Raw genomic sequence first — 17,314 nt, forward strand, 5'->3', positions numbered from 1 at the left:
AAAATTAGTTGGTTGTGATGTGTGTCTGTAGTCCCAACTGCTCAAGAGGCTGAGGCAGGAGAAATCACTTGAACCTGGGAAGCAGAGGTTACAGTGAGCCAAGATCACGCCGTGACACTCCAGCCTGGGTAACAGAATGAGATTCTGTCTCAGAAAATAGAATAGAATAGAATAGAATAGAATAGAATAGAATAGAATAGAATAGAATAGAATAGAATGAAAAAGTAAATGTATGCAAAATATTGCTTTCAAATCACCAAACTGAAGTACAGCACTTTAGTTCTGAGCTTATAATGTGGCTTTCTAAGTGACTGAAAAGCAACACCTTAACAAATGCCACAACTCATTTTAAATGCATAGAAGCAGTGGTTACCTTGGTTATCAAGTTTTTCTACATGACTTTTCAGAATTCTCCACTGTTTTCTGATGCTGTTGGTAAGCTGTTCTCTCACAGTTTCACAGGAAAGGTCCCACATACTCTCTCTGCTCAGTTCCCCGGCATCTTCTTCAACATCAGAGATAACCTACAAGTGGAGAGAGATGAGGAGGAAAGACTAGTATCTTAAAATGGCTTTAGACGTTCAGGCAGTAGTCTTCAGGTTGATTACTAAAGGGAGCCACATCAAAATCGTTTCTGTGCTGTATCTTACGCATATATGACCCAGTATTTAACATAAATGTCTTGAGAAAAAACAGTTAATACTGATAGAAACTCCCAAATTCAGATCTCTCCAAACCTGAATTTGAATCCAAATATAGTTAATGACAAGTCATGAAGCTGTCTGAGAAGGAGATATCACCAACTGTCTAATGTTTTCACGTTACTTAATCCTCAACTCATTACAATGTGGAAAAAACAAGGCTTACAGAAGCAGCATAAGAGGCAGAACTGAGATTTGACATTAGAGCAACTTGCTTCTAATCCTAGGCTGCTTAAAGGGATGCACTTGTGAAATAATCTCCCAAGTATTTAATAAAAGCAACTGTTAATTCTATTTTCCTCATTTACTTTTATATACAACTGGAGATATTTTTCTTTGTAATTCTGCCAAAACATGAAATCATAAAGTAGCAAACTTTACTGATGTATGATCATGCAGGATAAAGACCATGAGGAAACAATACTAAAATGGGTATATGTCATAATAACCCATATCTAAATAAAGTAGTTCTAATTTGTCATTAATATTCAGGAAGGTAGAGAGATATGCTTCACTAATTTAACAATCAAAATCTTGCTAGGGAAAAAAGCATGACAGAAGGTGAGAAGAAAGAAGGGCTGATTTGACTGTTCCCACATGGAGATCAGCAGAATGAGGGAGTGACTGAGTCTGAAGAACTCCATCAGTAGTCTGAAGTCAGCAATGGGCCAGCAGAGGTCAGGGTCTCTGAGGCAAAGCAGACAAGGAAAAGCCCAGAATCCTCAGGAGCTACTTTCCAGTAACTCTTCCAATGAAGCACAACTTTTCTTCCGCACATTTTAAAGCCTGTCACAATACTACAAATACGTTGTTAGAAAAATTAATGGCTGGCGTGTTGGCTCATGCCTGTAATCCCATCACTTTGGGAGGCCGAGGCAGGCAGATCACAAGGTCAAGAGATCGACACCATCCTGACCAACATGGTGAAACCCTGTCTCTACTAAAAATACAAAAATTAGCTGGTGCATGCCCATAGTCCCAGCTACTCGGGAGGCTGAGGCAGGAGAATCACCTGAATTCAGGAGGTGGAAGTTGTAGTGAGCTGAGATCACACCACTGCACTCCAGTCTGGTGACAGAGCGAGACTCCATTTCAAAAAAAAAAAAAAAGGAAAAAGTAAAATAATTATCGCACATTTCTCAGATTGAATTCTGTAACCACAAAGTGAAAAATAAAAATTCGGCCAGGCACAGTGGCTCACACCTGTAATCCCAACACTTTGCAAGGCCAAGGTGGAATGACTGTTTAAGCCCAGGAGTTCAAGACCAGCCTGGGCAACACATCAAGACCCTGCCTCTAAAAAACCAAAAAATAAAACAACAAACTCACCTAACCTGAATTTTTGGTATATGTTTTAGTTACAGGTAAGTCAGTCAAACAATAAATGAAATCTGGATGCTACCCAGGCATTCCAACATTACATCTCATTTCTCTTGCTAAAATGCTTCAAAAATCTTTCCCTACAAAAATTAAAGAGGAAATGGAGCTAGAAGAATGATCTTTTAAAAAGATATTTAAGAGGCTGTTTGTCCACTTAAACATTTGAACTGAAGAATTATACATGATACTACCCACTGGCTGAGTAATGGGAGTGAAGAGGGTTTAATCATCTGAAGAAGATCCCCCTGAGTTACTACATACTGAAATGCTGACTGAAATCTGGTGATAAGAGGTAAAGGCTGGACCAAAAACTGAAGACACTGCAGGAGTAACAGATACTATGCTAACCTTGAAGAGGTATTAGTGACTGTTAAGAACTGACTAGAAGTGACAGAGTTTGAGAGAAAAGGTTAATTACATATAAGAGGACAAGGAGACCTCAAAGTGAAGAATGTAAAAGAATATTCAAGTAAAAATAAAAAAATGTTAAGGAGAAAAAAAGTAAGTGGTGTGATGGGCTTATCAGCTGGACTGATTTGTGATACAACAAAATAAATAATCCTCAAATATAGGTTTAAAAAACAAGTTCTGGTGCCCTGCTGTTAACCAGCATTTTCTGTCAACATTATTTTCAGATTTTAATCAGATTTTAATTATGTGATTTTTTTTCAGACCTCTGCATATATTACTGCCTTACTATGGAATGCTTTCTCCACATTTCATTTTAACCTCAAAAATATTTATGTTCTAAGAAGCAGTGAAAATGTCACTTTCTCTGTGATGGACTGATTGCTGTAACTGTTCTTTTCTGCACATTGTACTACCCTATTACAGCACCTGATACATGTAATAATCACTTCTTCACATCTGTCTCTCCCAAAAAGAGCTTTTTGAGGGAGAAAGTCAAAATCTTTTTAGTTTTTCCCTTCCAGAGACTAGAACATAAAGGACACTCAACAAATAAATTTATAAACTGATTATGTGGTTCCCAAAGTTAACAAAAGTTTCACTCTCTGGAAAGTAGAGTACACAATACTAAAACAACTGAAAGTTTATTTGACATAGTGGTTATGATGGTGAGCTTTGCAGTGAGACAAACTTGGATTCAAATAGTAGCACTATCATGTGTGATACTGGGCTACTAAGTATTGTGCCTTAGTTTCCTTATCTATAAAATGGGAATATTTGTAGTATCTAAATCATCAAATTATAACATTTGACATAATCTCATGTATTATGAAGAATATTTTAAAAATGAGATAATGCTTATAAAGCACTTCTTACAGTGCTTGACATGTATTAATTCCTTGGAGAATCATCTCCAGCATTTTCCAGGGTATGTCTGAAAACACAGGAACAGTCTTTTTGGTTGTCACAGTAACTGAAAGTAGCATAGCAGTGAGTGTCCTATTCAAAATACCAAGAGTGTCTCCATTGAGAATGCCTATCATGTGTTTTAGTTATTCATATTAGCAATCTGAAGACTCTATCAGAGAGGAAAGAGCCACTTACAGTTCCTGTACTATCATCTACTCTTTCCCTGGGTTTCTTCTTTTGGGGAGAAAGAAGAGAAATCATTTCCTTTTTCATCTGCTGAAGAACCTTCTTAAGTTCAGCATTTTCCATTAGGATTTGTTTCTGACGATATTCATAATCATTCAAGAGAATTTTATACATTTCATCTTCATTCCTGAGAAAGAAATTTGTCAGTGTGAAAATGTAGTATAGAAGGAAGTCTGACTACATTTGTCAGTTTAAACTGGACTTTACCTGGCTTCAGTTTTACCAGTCCTCCAGGAGCCTCTTTTTCCATCAGCTCTACCAACATAATTCAAAATGTCCATAGCTACAAAAGTGAACACACAAAATTAATTCTTACCGTACGTGTTTAAGTGTCTAAAATTCTAATGCACTCTATACACATAAGTGGTGTAAGTGAACCTGGTATATAGGTTAGGATTTGGGCTCAAACAGCCTAATTTTTGAGTTTCTAATTCCACCACTTGTAAGCAATGAGATCTTGGCACGTTATTTTACTGCTAAGCCTGTTTCTTCTTGGACACTGGGAATAACCGAAGTATCTACCAAAGAGTGAAGACAAATGTTAAAGCACCTAACAGTAGAGGTAAACACAGTATCTGGCACACAGTAAGTACTTAATTTACTTTATCATTATTAATTTTATTATTGAGGTTGGCTGATAATAGCCCGCAGGCTGGCTGACTAATTTTACAAATAAAGCTTTATGGAAACACAGCCACATCTACTTGCTTACATATTGCGAATGGCTACTTTTCCGACTACAATGGCAGAGATAAGCAGATTCAACAAGTTGTAGATCCCACAAAGCTGAAAATATTTACTATATGGACCTATAAAGAAAAAGTTTGCCATGCCCTGTTAACATCGCCATATTCATCAAAAGAGTCAAAGCTCCTGATAGCACTAATATCTTCTGCTGCAGGTGGCCATGAAAGCATTTGGCATAAGAAGAGTAAGTTATTGTAATCTTAGAGTTAATAAAATCATTATGAAACTATCACTTATAATTGGACCAGGAAACAGCAAGACCCCTATAATGTAAGAGCTGTTTCCACAACTAAATCCTTAACAAACTTCTCTATGTTACATTTTATACTTTCAGCATTTCATCCTGCTTTTTAATTTTTTTCCCTTCATGAATGAACATGAGGCTAACTAACCTTAAAAACCAGTGATTGTCCAAACGAGTAAGATTAACTCAGGATATCTAAAGATTTCCAATCTTAACTGCATATTACTGAATCTTGATTTCTATTTTTCAATAATTTAAAAGATAAAGTATTCAGATGCCTGCAACAGCTCTGCTGTAGAATGACAGTGATGTAGTCAACTCTAAACTGCTTGCTGATAGCAGGCAGTCTATGACATAACAGCCTGAAATGTATGTTCATCAGCTGTTTTTCAAATCTAAGGTAAGACAGTTTAGGGGTGTCATGGTATAATATAGGTTAGAGGACTGCCTATCGTCACTTGGAAACCACTCTTCAATAAATAAATCCACATACTTCTTGTGTCTCTTATTTATACTAGGCCAGCAAAACTGTATTATAAAGTTCTACTTTTGTGTTCCTTTACTTTTTAATCTACATTATGTGAAATTATGCACATATTTGGATGAAATGGTTTAAGGTTTTGAAAAAGAGCACTGTTTATAATAGCAAAGACTTGGAACCAACCAAAATGCCCATCAGTGATAGACTGGATAAAGAAAATGTGCACGCAGACACCATGGAATACTATGCAGCCATAAAAAAGGGTAAGTTCATGTCCTTTGCAGGGACATGGATAAATCTGGAAACCACCATTCTCAGCAAACTGACACAAGAACAGAAAACCAAACACCACATGTTCTCACTCATAAGTGGGTGTTGAACAATAAGAACACATGGACACAGGGAAGGGAACATCACACACTGGGGTCTGTTGGGGCAAGGGCCTAGGTGAGGGATAGCAGGGGGTGGGGGAATTGGGAAGAGATAACAAGAGAAGAAATACCTAATATAGGTAATGGGGTAGGAGATGGACACAGCAAACCACCATGGCATGTGTATACCTATGTAACAATCTGCACATATACCCCAGAACTTAAAGTTAAAAAAAAAAAAAAGACTACTATTAGGAAAAAAGTAGAAACATATGCATAACTGCTATAGTCCATCCTTTTGACTAGTCGTTTCAAAAATGCACAGCTAAACTTATTTAAAGGAACTCAAACTGGCATGAACTTGGTCTGATGAACAATTTTACGAGGTTTACCCTAAAATACTTCTTTTGATACTCAGAAACCGATCCTGATTTTTAGTATTATCAGTTCTTTGCTATGGAAAATTAGAATGTTCTCTGGCTTAGTTTTCCTCTATGGATTAATCCTACACCAGTCATGTTAAAAATACATGCAACTAAATAAAGCAAAGCAAAATGACTTATTTTCCATTAATCAGTTGTCTAAATTTCTTTATATAAACAAACACCACCAAAAAGCAATTGTATAAACATGAAAATAACATTTCATGAGTTACTGTATGCAACCCTTTTACAATTATTTCTAAGCATAGTATTAGCTTATTTATTCCCTTAGATGATCTTTGCCAGCTGTTTACCTATTTTTTTATCTTTCTTGTTCATAACAAGTTGATGTAGACGTTCCTTCAGTTTATTATATTCACGCTCCTTTCTCTTCATATCATGATTATACTGAGTAGCTCGACTTGCAATGACATTCTGTAATTTTTGTACCTGAAAAAAGCATTTGCTATTATAATTCCAGTTAAAATGAACAAATTCAGAAGAGAAAAGTCCTAACATTCATCTCCCCATATAGGTTTTAAAATCCTAGGATGATTCTTCCTTATTTGTAACCATGAGAAACCACTTTAAAAAATATTATATGAATCACATAAAGTTTTTTTAATTCTGAAATTCCTGGAAGTGCTAACTTTCTAAATTATCTCCTACACCTTTTACCTTACATAAAGACTCTTGATCATTTAAAAATCAGATATTCTTTTTTTTTTTTAATTTTTATTTTTTGAGACAGAGTCTTGCTCTTTTGCCCAGGGTGGAGTGCAGTGGTATGATCTTGGCTCACTGCAACCTCCGCTTCCTGGATTCAAGCAATTCTTCTGCCTCAGCCTCCCAAGTAGCTGGGACTAGAGGTGTGCACCACCATGCCTGGCTAATTTTTGTATTTTTAGTAGAGACAGGGTTTCACCATGTCAGCCGGGCTGATCCTGAACTCCTGACCTGTGATCCATCTGCCCTGGCCTCCCAAAGTGCTGGGATTACAAGTGTGAGCCATCACACCTGGCCTAAAACCAGATATTCTTATGGAAGTATTAAAATGATTAAAGTTTCATCTGAGATAAAGAGAATTCATCTTATCATTTTTAGTGAACTCCCTGTATTACTGACTTAAAATCACTTACATTTTTTATTAATCTGTGACAAAGTGAATGAAACCTGTAGTATATGGAAGCAGGTAAACAGGCTCATTTTTCTAACTAAAAACAATTCTCAAATAAGAGTAAGTCCAAACAGCAGACAGAATCCAGCTCAAATATTTGCTGAGTACCTACTGTGTGTCAGACACTGCTGTTCGAAGTTTAGATCTATTACACCTTCTCGAGTAGCTCCTGAGTATGTCCTATTCTTTCATAAAGCCATTCCTAACCTCGGCTGGAAATGAACATGATTTACTTAATCCCTACTGAAGATAAACTATATTCAAATCATTTAAGTGTAATCAACAGATCAAGCGAAAATTGTCTGTGAACTCAAGAAACCATGTATAAGCAACCTTACAGTTTAGTTAAAATACTAATTACCTACTAAATATACTAATAAACAAATATGGTAAAATAAATCTATCTAAATCACTCCAGGGCTCTTTAAGGAAATACACTCTTCGAAAGTCTTTATAATTAAAACAACACATCAAACACTGAAACTATATTACACAGTTATATAGTTATTTATACATGGTCGGGGTCATTGTAGAGCAATAAAAACATAATGATTTCTTCCTACACAAATTAAAAAATAATATTTTGACATGCATTAGCTATAGGTCCAAGTAATCACTAAAGTAAAAATTAGAATTCCGCTAAGTCACCACTAAAGCAGAAATTAGAATTATATATTGTGTCGGAAATTAGATTTTTGATGTGAACTGCTTCTGTGCCCATTTAATGAAGAAACCACTTGACTAAATGAACAATGCCAATATCTAAGATAGTGCATGCAAGAAGGGGCACCCTGGGTATCACGTACAGGTATAGCAGAAAATAAAAATCCGCATTTAAAGCATTCTTGTGCCTAAGAAAAAGTGACAGTGAACATGAGTCCAGGAAGGGCAGTCCAGGACACTGGCTGTTACTAGCTATGAACCAATGTATCTAAGCCAAATGGATCCACTGGGGGCGAGGGCTGTGGTGGTGAAGGTACTTGACCTTCCAGTTAAACACTGTACATAAAGGTCCACCACACCTATTTGGTGAAAGATGAATAAATGGTTCTTTCATTTTTCAAGTAAAGTGCCTCTTATGGTCATCTCATATTACAAAGAAAACAAAAATTCACTTAAACTTCATCTGCAATAACTGACAACTCACCTCATCTTTCTCATTCTTTAGTAGCTGATGCAAATTCCTGTTCTTACACTGTAACTGTCTGTCTCTCTCCTGAAGCCCAATCATTTCCCTCCTGGAGGTTTCCAGTTGTTCCTAAAACATTTATATGCAATTTTGATTAAAATTAATGAAAGACACAGAATAACTGAATTCTTAAAAGAGCAGTAACAAGAAGTTATACAACCTAGTGTTTATTTGCCAAAATCAAATGTTAGTGGCACACGATATGTTTATTTAAAGGAATTAGTATAAAGCACACTATAAAATTATAATATTAAATTTACATATCAAATTTTAATTGCTATCAAATTGTGTATATATATACAATAGTATATATAGATCCCTGGAAAGGGCATCACTCCATGATGCTGTCACTGAATAGTTTCAAAGTTTATTTTTAATGCTTTTTAACCCTTCTATACTATACTTTTGAAGATCTCCTCAGGTAAATCAACGTCATCATCCTTTGAGAGTGTACCAGGCTTTGAAAAAGAAGCAAAAGTGACTTGGAGCTAAGTCTGAAGAAAAAGATGGGTGAACAAGCAAAGTGGTAACACTTCAAGTCACAGAAATGGGACTTCTGTGTGACACCACTTCTTCCTGCAGCTGGTAAAGTCTCTGAAGGCACTTCCCAGACAGGAATTGCAGCAAAACTAGTATTAGTATGAGACAAGATGCTCATTTTAAATGCTTATCGCATTTCCTGAAGAACCATGCCGAGTTTTGATGAGGCCACCCACATGAAATATTTTTAAAATCACACTCTTATTTTTATAAAATTCAAAAGCCAATCAAGTTATGTCATAACCAACCATAAATAATAATGTGCACAATTTCTATATGAACAGATCTCAAGAAGATACAGAAAATGTAAGAACACAACTTGGATAACTCTAAGGTTGTCAATTTTTGGCACTCTTTTTTTAGAATGTGTATAACTTGCCACCAGGCAGATCAGATGGCATGGCATAACTTACAGCACTAGGCCAGCTGATATGTGGCATATATGTGAAATCAGAAATTCACTCAGAGTGACTATCAACACTTTACCTGAACATCTGCACATCACCCCTGAACATCTGCACACACTCCTCCTTCCTTTCTTAGTGAATCACATCGCCATCCTCAGTAACTCAAGGCAGAGCAAGGCAGAGACATGAATTGGGTCTTGAATTTCCAAATTCTTATTTTTCGTAAAATCCTACCCATTCTACCTCCTAAGGGTTCTTCAGATCTCACTCTTACTACCCTCATTAACACTACCAAACCTCGTAGTACGAGTCCAAAACCTCAGCAAAGGCTTGCTAACGGGCATCCTCATCACCAGGCTTCCTGAGTCCCTGAACTCCATCCCAAATACAAATCTGCAATCCCCCTGTAATTTCTCCACCCCATGCATATTTACACATTGTCTTCCCCCTGTTTACAACTCCTCAGTGCTTCCTTGTTTTTGTACAATTCCTTTTATATCATCTGGAGATGAGGCTCCAGCCCTACCTTACACTGCTCTTCATACCCATTGCAGCCCCAACAAAGATATTTGTGGTTCCTCTAAAGTGCAATGATCTCTCATGCCGCCACACATTTATACAAGTCATATACTCTGCCTAGAATGCCATGTCCAAACTCTAGCAAATTTCTACTTATTCTCCCAATCTCAGATCAAGTGTTACCCCTCTGTGAACCTTCCCTTGCCTCCTACACCAAGAACAATTAATGAAACAAATAGTTATATTTCAGTATGTCTCCTTCCCCCGGACTGTCATCTCCTCGCTAATAAGGACTGGGGTTTCACTTGTCTCTGAAACTCAGTGCCTAGCACATAAATACTCAATAAATTTTGTTCAACAAGTTAAATGAATCATATGCTAGATCTAGCATATGATTTCCAGATTAACTGGCAACTTTCCCCACTGAATATACACTTCTGTCCACAGCTGAACCAAAATAACAAGATTCTGGCCCAAGTAAATCCCATATTAGAAGACATCCTGGAGAAACAGTCTACGCTCTGGGTAGTCCTAATAAATGGGACCACTCCTTGAAGGAAAGGCTCAATAGCCTCAGATCACCAACATATCATTATATAATTATTTGCCAGCTACTTATAAGACACATGGCCAAGGGTTACAACTCTGGATCAGCCTAATCCTTAATAAGACCTTCCATAGTTCTCTCTAATCTGGATTAAAGTAGCATCCGTAACTCATAACCTTTTCATAAGCCTGGGGGTACCAACTACCCCATCCAATCTATCAGTTTCCCAGTCAGCCAAGACACATAGCTAGATCATCTATCCTTTAGGAATATAGGGTGCACAAAAGTCTAAAAAACATTATTAGAAAAAAACACACTTTTATCATTGTGTATGAGCCAAGAAGACAACATAAGACAGCATTATCAATGACAGGCTGGTAGGGACAGGTGCTCATTAAGAGTGAAGACGTCTCTAAACCAATACCCAGGTGTTTCTACTATTTCCACATAGGCCAACTCTATGCCACTTCTTTACAGCACATTTCCTGCTAAGGGATTTAAAAATGTTTTATAGAGAGGTCCTATTATTCTGTCACAGAGTTCAAAGATTCAAGATTCTGAGTGAGTTTTTTGTTTGTTTTCTTAGATGGCATGGGGTGGGGGTGGATGTACACAAAGAAAAATAAGGAAAAGTAAAAAGGCACGGACCAACAGATGAAAACTAAAAGGAAGCTGATCATCTGACAGTATGCAAATGCAAAGGCTTTGATTTTCACAAATAACAAAACCCAATATAGAATAGTATATTTAGGAAAAAATGTGACTTGGATTCACTGACTTATGTTACATCCTTAATAATATACAACCATAAGTCCTGACCACACCATGATTTTGAATGCCTGTTCCCTTCATCTTAAATGAATATTTTTAAAATAAAAATGAAAACATAAAAGAAAAAGAAATAAATCTAAATAGAAAACATTATCAAATATTCTACATTTTAAAGGTAGTAGGTTCAATGGTCCTGTGAAAAGAACTTCCTTTTTTTTAAGGGAAAAGCAAGTTTACTAAAGCATTTTTCTATAGTCTTTTCTGGAGACACAGGGCTTCCAGGAAAAGTTATCTAGTCTGCTTTAATTATTGACCCTTAGCTCATTTGGCATCATAGATGTCTTAATAATACTTCTCTTGGAATTAACTTGTGCAGCCTCTTATGGACTTTTAAATGAAGCATATACTTGATTAACCAAGGTTTGATGGGGTGAGGAAATCCTTATTTTCCTGGAACATAAATATTTCCTAATCTAACTTTTTACAGATTCAGCAAGTCATTAAACAGCTCAACAAATTAATGCCTTCAATGTGCTTCAGGTATTAGGAAGCAGACATGCACAAATTATAAGTTCACTTTTACTTATTGTTTAAAAAGAAAACCCTGAAATATTTGATGAAGTCAGCAAAAATTTATAGTATTCCATTATATAATTATGGCATTAAAATGAAGATATGCAATTTCTACCTTAAGTTTTGAGTAGCAGCTCTGTAGATGGTCCATATCACTTCCCAGCTTCAAATTCTGCGTCTCCACATTTTCCTGAGCTAGAAGGTTCTTCCGCTGAAGCACAAGCAGCTCGTTCATACAATTTAAAACAGCTACTATATTTAATTCTCTCTTTGTCTCTTTACCTTTGGATTCTTCATATAATGAAGGAAAACCAAAAGTAGTCAATTCCTGGTAGGAGAAAATATTTTCTTAAAGTTGGTTACAGTTGAGGAGATATTGGTCAGAGGATACAAACTTTCAGTTAGAGAGGAGAGTAAGTTCAATAGCTCTAGTGTACCACATGGTGACCACAGCTAATAACGATGTACTACATTTCTGAAATTGCTGAGAGAGTGGATTCTCACCACAAAAAATGATATAAGTATGTGAAGTATGCAAATTAATTAACTTGAACCATTCCACAATGTATATTCTGAAATATCACGTTGTACATGGCAAATATATACAATTTTTGTCAATTAAAAATTAAAAATAAATGTTATTTTAAAAGGTTGGTTACTGGACAACACAGTAAATAAAAAATCGAAAGACAGAAATCTTTTCTGAGAAATACAGAAACTATCTTGAAATAGTTAAGAAAACGGTAAATATCCCAAAGGACAAAGAGTTAAGAGGATGAGGCTCTTTCAGTCTCTGCTATGAATCTGTGACATGGAGCAAGGCACTTGGGTTTCTGCATCAATAAAGTGATGGCTAGACTCTCAGTGGAGGAGCCCCTGGGACAACGAGGAGGCCAAACTTCTCCAAACATAAAAGCCTTGCATCTAGATGAGATCATCATCAAAATTATCTGATATCTAAGTTTCAGGGGCACTACATAAACAACAAACTTGTGTTTGACAAATGTTTTTCTCATAACTTTGATACATTCTATTATATAACACGATTTACGCTATTTTTTAAAGAAACATGTTACCTGATCAAGATATGAAATACTCTGTTCAATATTATCTTCTGTGCAGAAGGCACTGAAAAAACTGTGCACATTTTTTGATAAAGGTATTGAAGAACATAGCACTTGCTGTGAGTATAAACTTGATGGAGACATCTTTGTTTCTGAGGTATGTTGAGAGATAGTTTTGCTTTCTGAAAGAATAAAAGACATTTATAGAAATGATTTAGAAAAATGTGCATAAAGCTAACATAATCTCCATTACTAAAGACTTGGAATTATATATACACGTAGACATAGTATATAATATACACATACACATTTTAAGGTATTTTCACACTAGGACAAAGCTTCCTTTTTATGAAAACTATACACTTATTTTTCCAAAAAGATACAATTAAAGCGGTATTCTCAGTAGGCATGAAAGTTATTTTATAACCATTGTCTCTCTGTAGTCACATCTTCAACATCTGCAATAATTATTTTATATTTTCATTGAAAAATTCACCACTGGAGTTTCTGCTTTAGTTTACAATTATTTAGACTTAGTTACCTGAAGACAGACCTGGATCTGTAACAGTCATCCAATCTCCCATAGCAATCTCTAGAGCCAGGATACCTGAGGAACTAGTTCAGCAGTGAAACATTTAGTCCAGCTGCTGTCACTCTTCTATGTAGGCATCTCCTTAAAAAGCAAATTACAGAATAATGGCATCTGATTTAAAATATGAAAGGCAAAATAAATGCAATGCTTAAGTATTAGCTGTATGTGCTTCAAAACAGAAAATTTTGCAATATTTATTCCCATGCACAGATATAGAACATGGTGTGTATGGATATATATAAACATAAATAATATGTAAGGATCAAGATTAAATAAAGTCTTCCCAAGTTCTACTGAGCTATTCATATTACTTTATATAAAAGACACATGGTACATAATTTGATTCAATATACATCTAAGGTACAGCACTGTACTAAGTAGTATTTCATATTACACCCTTTAAAATAAAATACAATTATTTATGTAGATAAGATGAAAAACTTCTTCTTGGCCAGCATTCCCATTTTTGTTTGTTTTTACCAACTATATTGGCAAAACTTGTAAATTACAATTTCCAGTGTTGGCAATGATGTAGAGAAATGAATACTTCCATACGTTCTCTCCAGATTATAGCAATTTATACTACTAGCAAGAAAGTTGACAACACGTATCAAGTTTTAAAAATGAAAATATATTTTGATCCAGAAAAATCCACTTCTAAAATATCATCCTAATAAAGTGATGTGTACAAAGATTAATCTAAAATTTGTTCTTTACAATAACAAAAAAACAAAAATAACATGTATGTTTTCATAGAACAATGGGTAAGTAAACAACATATTTATGCAGCATTTAAACATAACTGTGTACAATTAGGGTGGCTAACATACAACCAGAAATACAAATGAATGGTACAGACTAAGTATTAGACACCGTTTCTGCTTCCATTTATGTTTTCACTTTTTCATAGAGACAATGGAAAAAATAAATATTTCTCCATCATAAGAAAAACAATTCAAATAAAATTATAAGTGGCAACTGACAATTGATTTCAAGGTCAGAGGGAAGAGGAGGAAGGGTGAAGACTGCAGGCAACCTGGGGAACACGTGTCAACACTTTGGACAGCTGCTTCTCAGCTACAATAAATTGTGATCAAGGGGAAAGTGGCTGTATTGACCTTGATGTTTTTATGAGATACTGAAACTCTGGATTTTTATGTGAAGTCTCCCAATTTTAAAATATTAGTAGCTAAATAATCTGAGAAGTGGTTACACTGGCATACACAAGTTCAATGCAAGTTGTACACTTAAGATATATGCACTTGACTGTAAGTTACACCTGAAACAACAGCACTATGTAATAAGCCAAATAAAATGTGTCTTAGGCCAGATCTGGACTGTGGATCAAGAGTTCACAATGATTGTTCTAAATATTTAAGATGGTGGTAAAATATTCACAATATAATGTTAAACGAAAACTCAGGCCAGCCACAATGGCTCACGCCTGTAATCCCAGCACTATGGAGGGCTGAGACGGGTTGGGGCGGGGAATCACTTGAGGTCGGAGTTCAAGACCAGCCTGGCCAACACGGTGAAATCCCTGTCTCTATTAAAAATACAAGAATTAGCCAGGCATGGTGGTGTGTGTCTGTAATCTCAGCTACTCAAGAGGATGAAGCAGGGAATCACTTGAACCCAGGAGGCGGAGGCTGCAGTGAGCCAAGATCACACCACTGCACTCCAGCCTGAGTGACAGAGTAAAACTTCAACTCAAAAAAAAAAAAAAAAAGAAAGAAAGAAATTTACATTCATTTAGTAACTACTAACTGAGCTCCTACTATGTGCTACTATATTTTTCTAGGCAAAAGGGAGGCCATGCTCTCAAGAAGTGAAGTTCTGATAGAGGTAGAAATAAATACTAAACAAGCGAGTAACAAGTTAAATTAACATAACAGAGTGATAACTAAAAAGAAAATAAAACACGGGAATATGAGAGTGTTAAGGTAGGGAGCATCTGGATCAGGGACAGAACCTCCATGGAAACGGGGACATGTGAAGTAAAACCTGAACGATATGGAGTCTGCCACAAGAAAATTGATGACCAGAGCAGCCCAGGTAAAGGAAACAACAGATAGAAAGACCTAAGATGGATATTAATGTGTTAAGGATGAAAACCAGAGAGGCCAGTGTATTTGAAGCACAGTAAACAAGGATAGAGCGTAGCAAGTTGGATTTCCTGTAAACTGCAATGAAAATCTATTGATGTGTTTGTTGTAGGTAGGAAAGGAACATGTTCTCTTTTATGCTTTAAGAAAGATTACTGTGGCTACTCTGTGAGTAGACTGTAGTTAGGCAATTGTAAAAAGCGGGAAGAAATCAGAAGGCTACTGCAATAGTTCAGGCAAGATGACCTGTGTAACAGTGGAAGCAGAAACAGGCAGATGAATTAGGGATGCATTCTGGAGACAGAACCTTCAGGACTCAAAGATGGATTGAAATGTTGGCAAAAAAGAAATCAAAGATGATTTTTAAGTCGTAGAGCAGCATACAATATATACTAAGGCAGATGATGTTATGTGTCATATTACATGTTATGATGTTACACACACACATACACACAGAAGGTAATTCAGTCTGGCAATGGTCTTTTGCCATTTTCCTACTCATGTGCTTGGTAAGGAAGGGAACCTTGAACTGTTTTGTTCTTCTCACTCTCCTTAAATGGGTGTCTTTAGCAACAGGATGGGAAAGATAAAGGCTGAGTCTGTACCAACTAAGAATGAGTCTGATTTCACTTTTGGCTTTCTGAGATAATCACTGTAAGTAAAACAGAATCCAAGGGACAATAAACCCTTCTATTTTAATAGAACTCTGCTTTGGGTAAATTTCTTAACCTCTCTGAGCCATAGTTTCTTCACAGGTAAATTACCATAACAATGAAACAACCCAAGAGAAAAGGCATAAAGTACTTATCCTAGAAGATAAGTCATATTTAGCACACTGCTTGACATATAAGACACACATAAGCTAATCATCATCATCATCATCATTATCTAGACACAGGGCTATTTGGTATAAATGACAGCCTTCTAAAACCTGTAACAAAACGCACCGCTGCTCTTAATAAAGGTTGAACACGGCTGGCCGCGGTGGCTCAAGCCTGTAATCCCAGCACTTTGGGAGGCCGAGGCAGGTGGATTACGAGGTCGAGAGATCGAGACCATCCTGGTCAACAAGGTGAAACCCCGTCTCTACTAAAAATACAAAAAGTTAGCTGGCCATGGTGGTGCATGCCTGTACTCCCAGCTACTCAGGAGGCTGAGACAGGAAAATTGCCTGAACCCAGGAGGTGGAGGTTGCGGTGAGCCGAGATTGCGCCATTGCACTCCAGCCTGGGTAACAAGAGCGAAACTCCGTCTCAAAAAAAAAAAAAAAAATAATAATAATAATAATAATTAAAAAAATAAAGGTTGAACACATTCTTAGACAATCTAGAGACAAATATCTTCATAAAGACATGGCAGACAGTGAACTAATTTCTGTAATCAACTGGTTGGGGGAAGAAACAAGATCAGAAGAAAATAGTAGTAGGTACCTTTCCAATTTCTTTTTGTTCTGTCAAGGTATTTGTAAGAAAGACAATAGTGCCTTAAGTGTCTTTTCTCCTCATACAGAAAGAACACCAAAATGTGTCTATTATATATCCATTCTTTAAAACTGCAAATTAAGTCAGTTACTCTCTCTCTGTGAATTTAGCTTTCCTGTGTCTATAGGTTAGACAGTGAATTGTTCCCCATCCTATTGATACAAACAAACTTAATAAAATGTTTACAATAAAAACCAAAACCCCACTTTGAAGTCCTATGAAATGAAAAACTTATTAACAGTATAAGATTTCACACAATCTAAAAGTTTCCATGAATCATCTTCTGTTCAATGATGTACCAATTACAAGCTAGGAGACTTGTGATAAAAGAAAAGTTACCCAGTTTTTCCAAGAAAGGGGACTTAAAACTCTTTATCGATAGATACTCTAAAACTAAGAAGTGAATTTATGCAAATTATTGTATTCTAGCTCAATCATAG

The 17,314-nt window shown here is 36.1% G+C and overlaps 1 protein-coding gene across 3 annotated transcripts in view; it reads right to left on the reverse strand.

Annotated features, from left to right (window-relative positions):
- SSX2IP (SSX family member 2 interacting protein) overlaps positions 1-17,314 on the reverse strand; it is a 54,384-nt gene that overhangs the window by 20,194 nt on the left and 16,876 nt on the right. For 2 of the 3 annotated variants that reach the window (XM_039474321.2, XM_039474320.2), the window contains exons 2-9: positions 13,238-13,369; positions 12,709-12,878; positions 11,748-11,960; positions 8,234-8,344; positions 6,224-6,359; positions 3,852-3,927; positions 3,594-3,771; positions 374-524 (exon numbers count right to left, since the gene is read on the reverse strand). In XM_039474321.2, coding sequence (XP_039330255.2) covers positions 374-524; positions 3,594-3,771; positions 3,852-3,927; positions 6,224-6,359; positions 8,234-8,344; positions 11,748-11,960; positions 12,709-12,878; positions 13,238-13,280 — 1,078 coding nt within the window. In that variant the 5' untranslated portion in view covers positions 13,281-13,369. The remainder of the gene's footprint in view (positions 1-373; positions 525-3,593; positions 3,772-3,851; positions 3,928-6,223; positions 6,360-8,233; positions 8,345-11,747; positions 11,961-12,708; positions 12,879-13,237; positions 13,370-17,314) is intronic. The other variant, XM_074381094.1, reaches the window with a different exon arrangement.

This window comes from Saimiri boliviensis, chromosome 11, assembly GCF_048565385.1.
Source record: "Saimiri boliviensis isolate mSaiBol1 chromosome 11, mSaiBol1.pri, whole genome shotgun sequence".
In the NCBI taxonomy this organism is placed as follows: Eukaryota; Metazoa; Chordata; class Mammalia; order Primates; family Cebidae; genus Saimiri; species Saimiri boliviensis.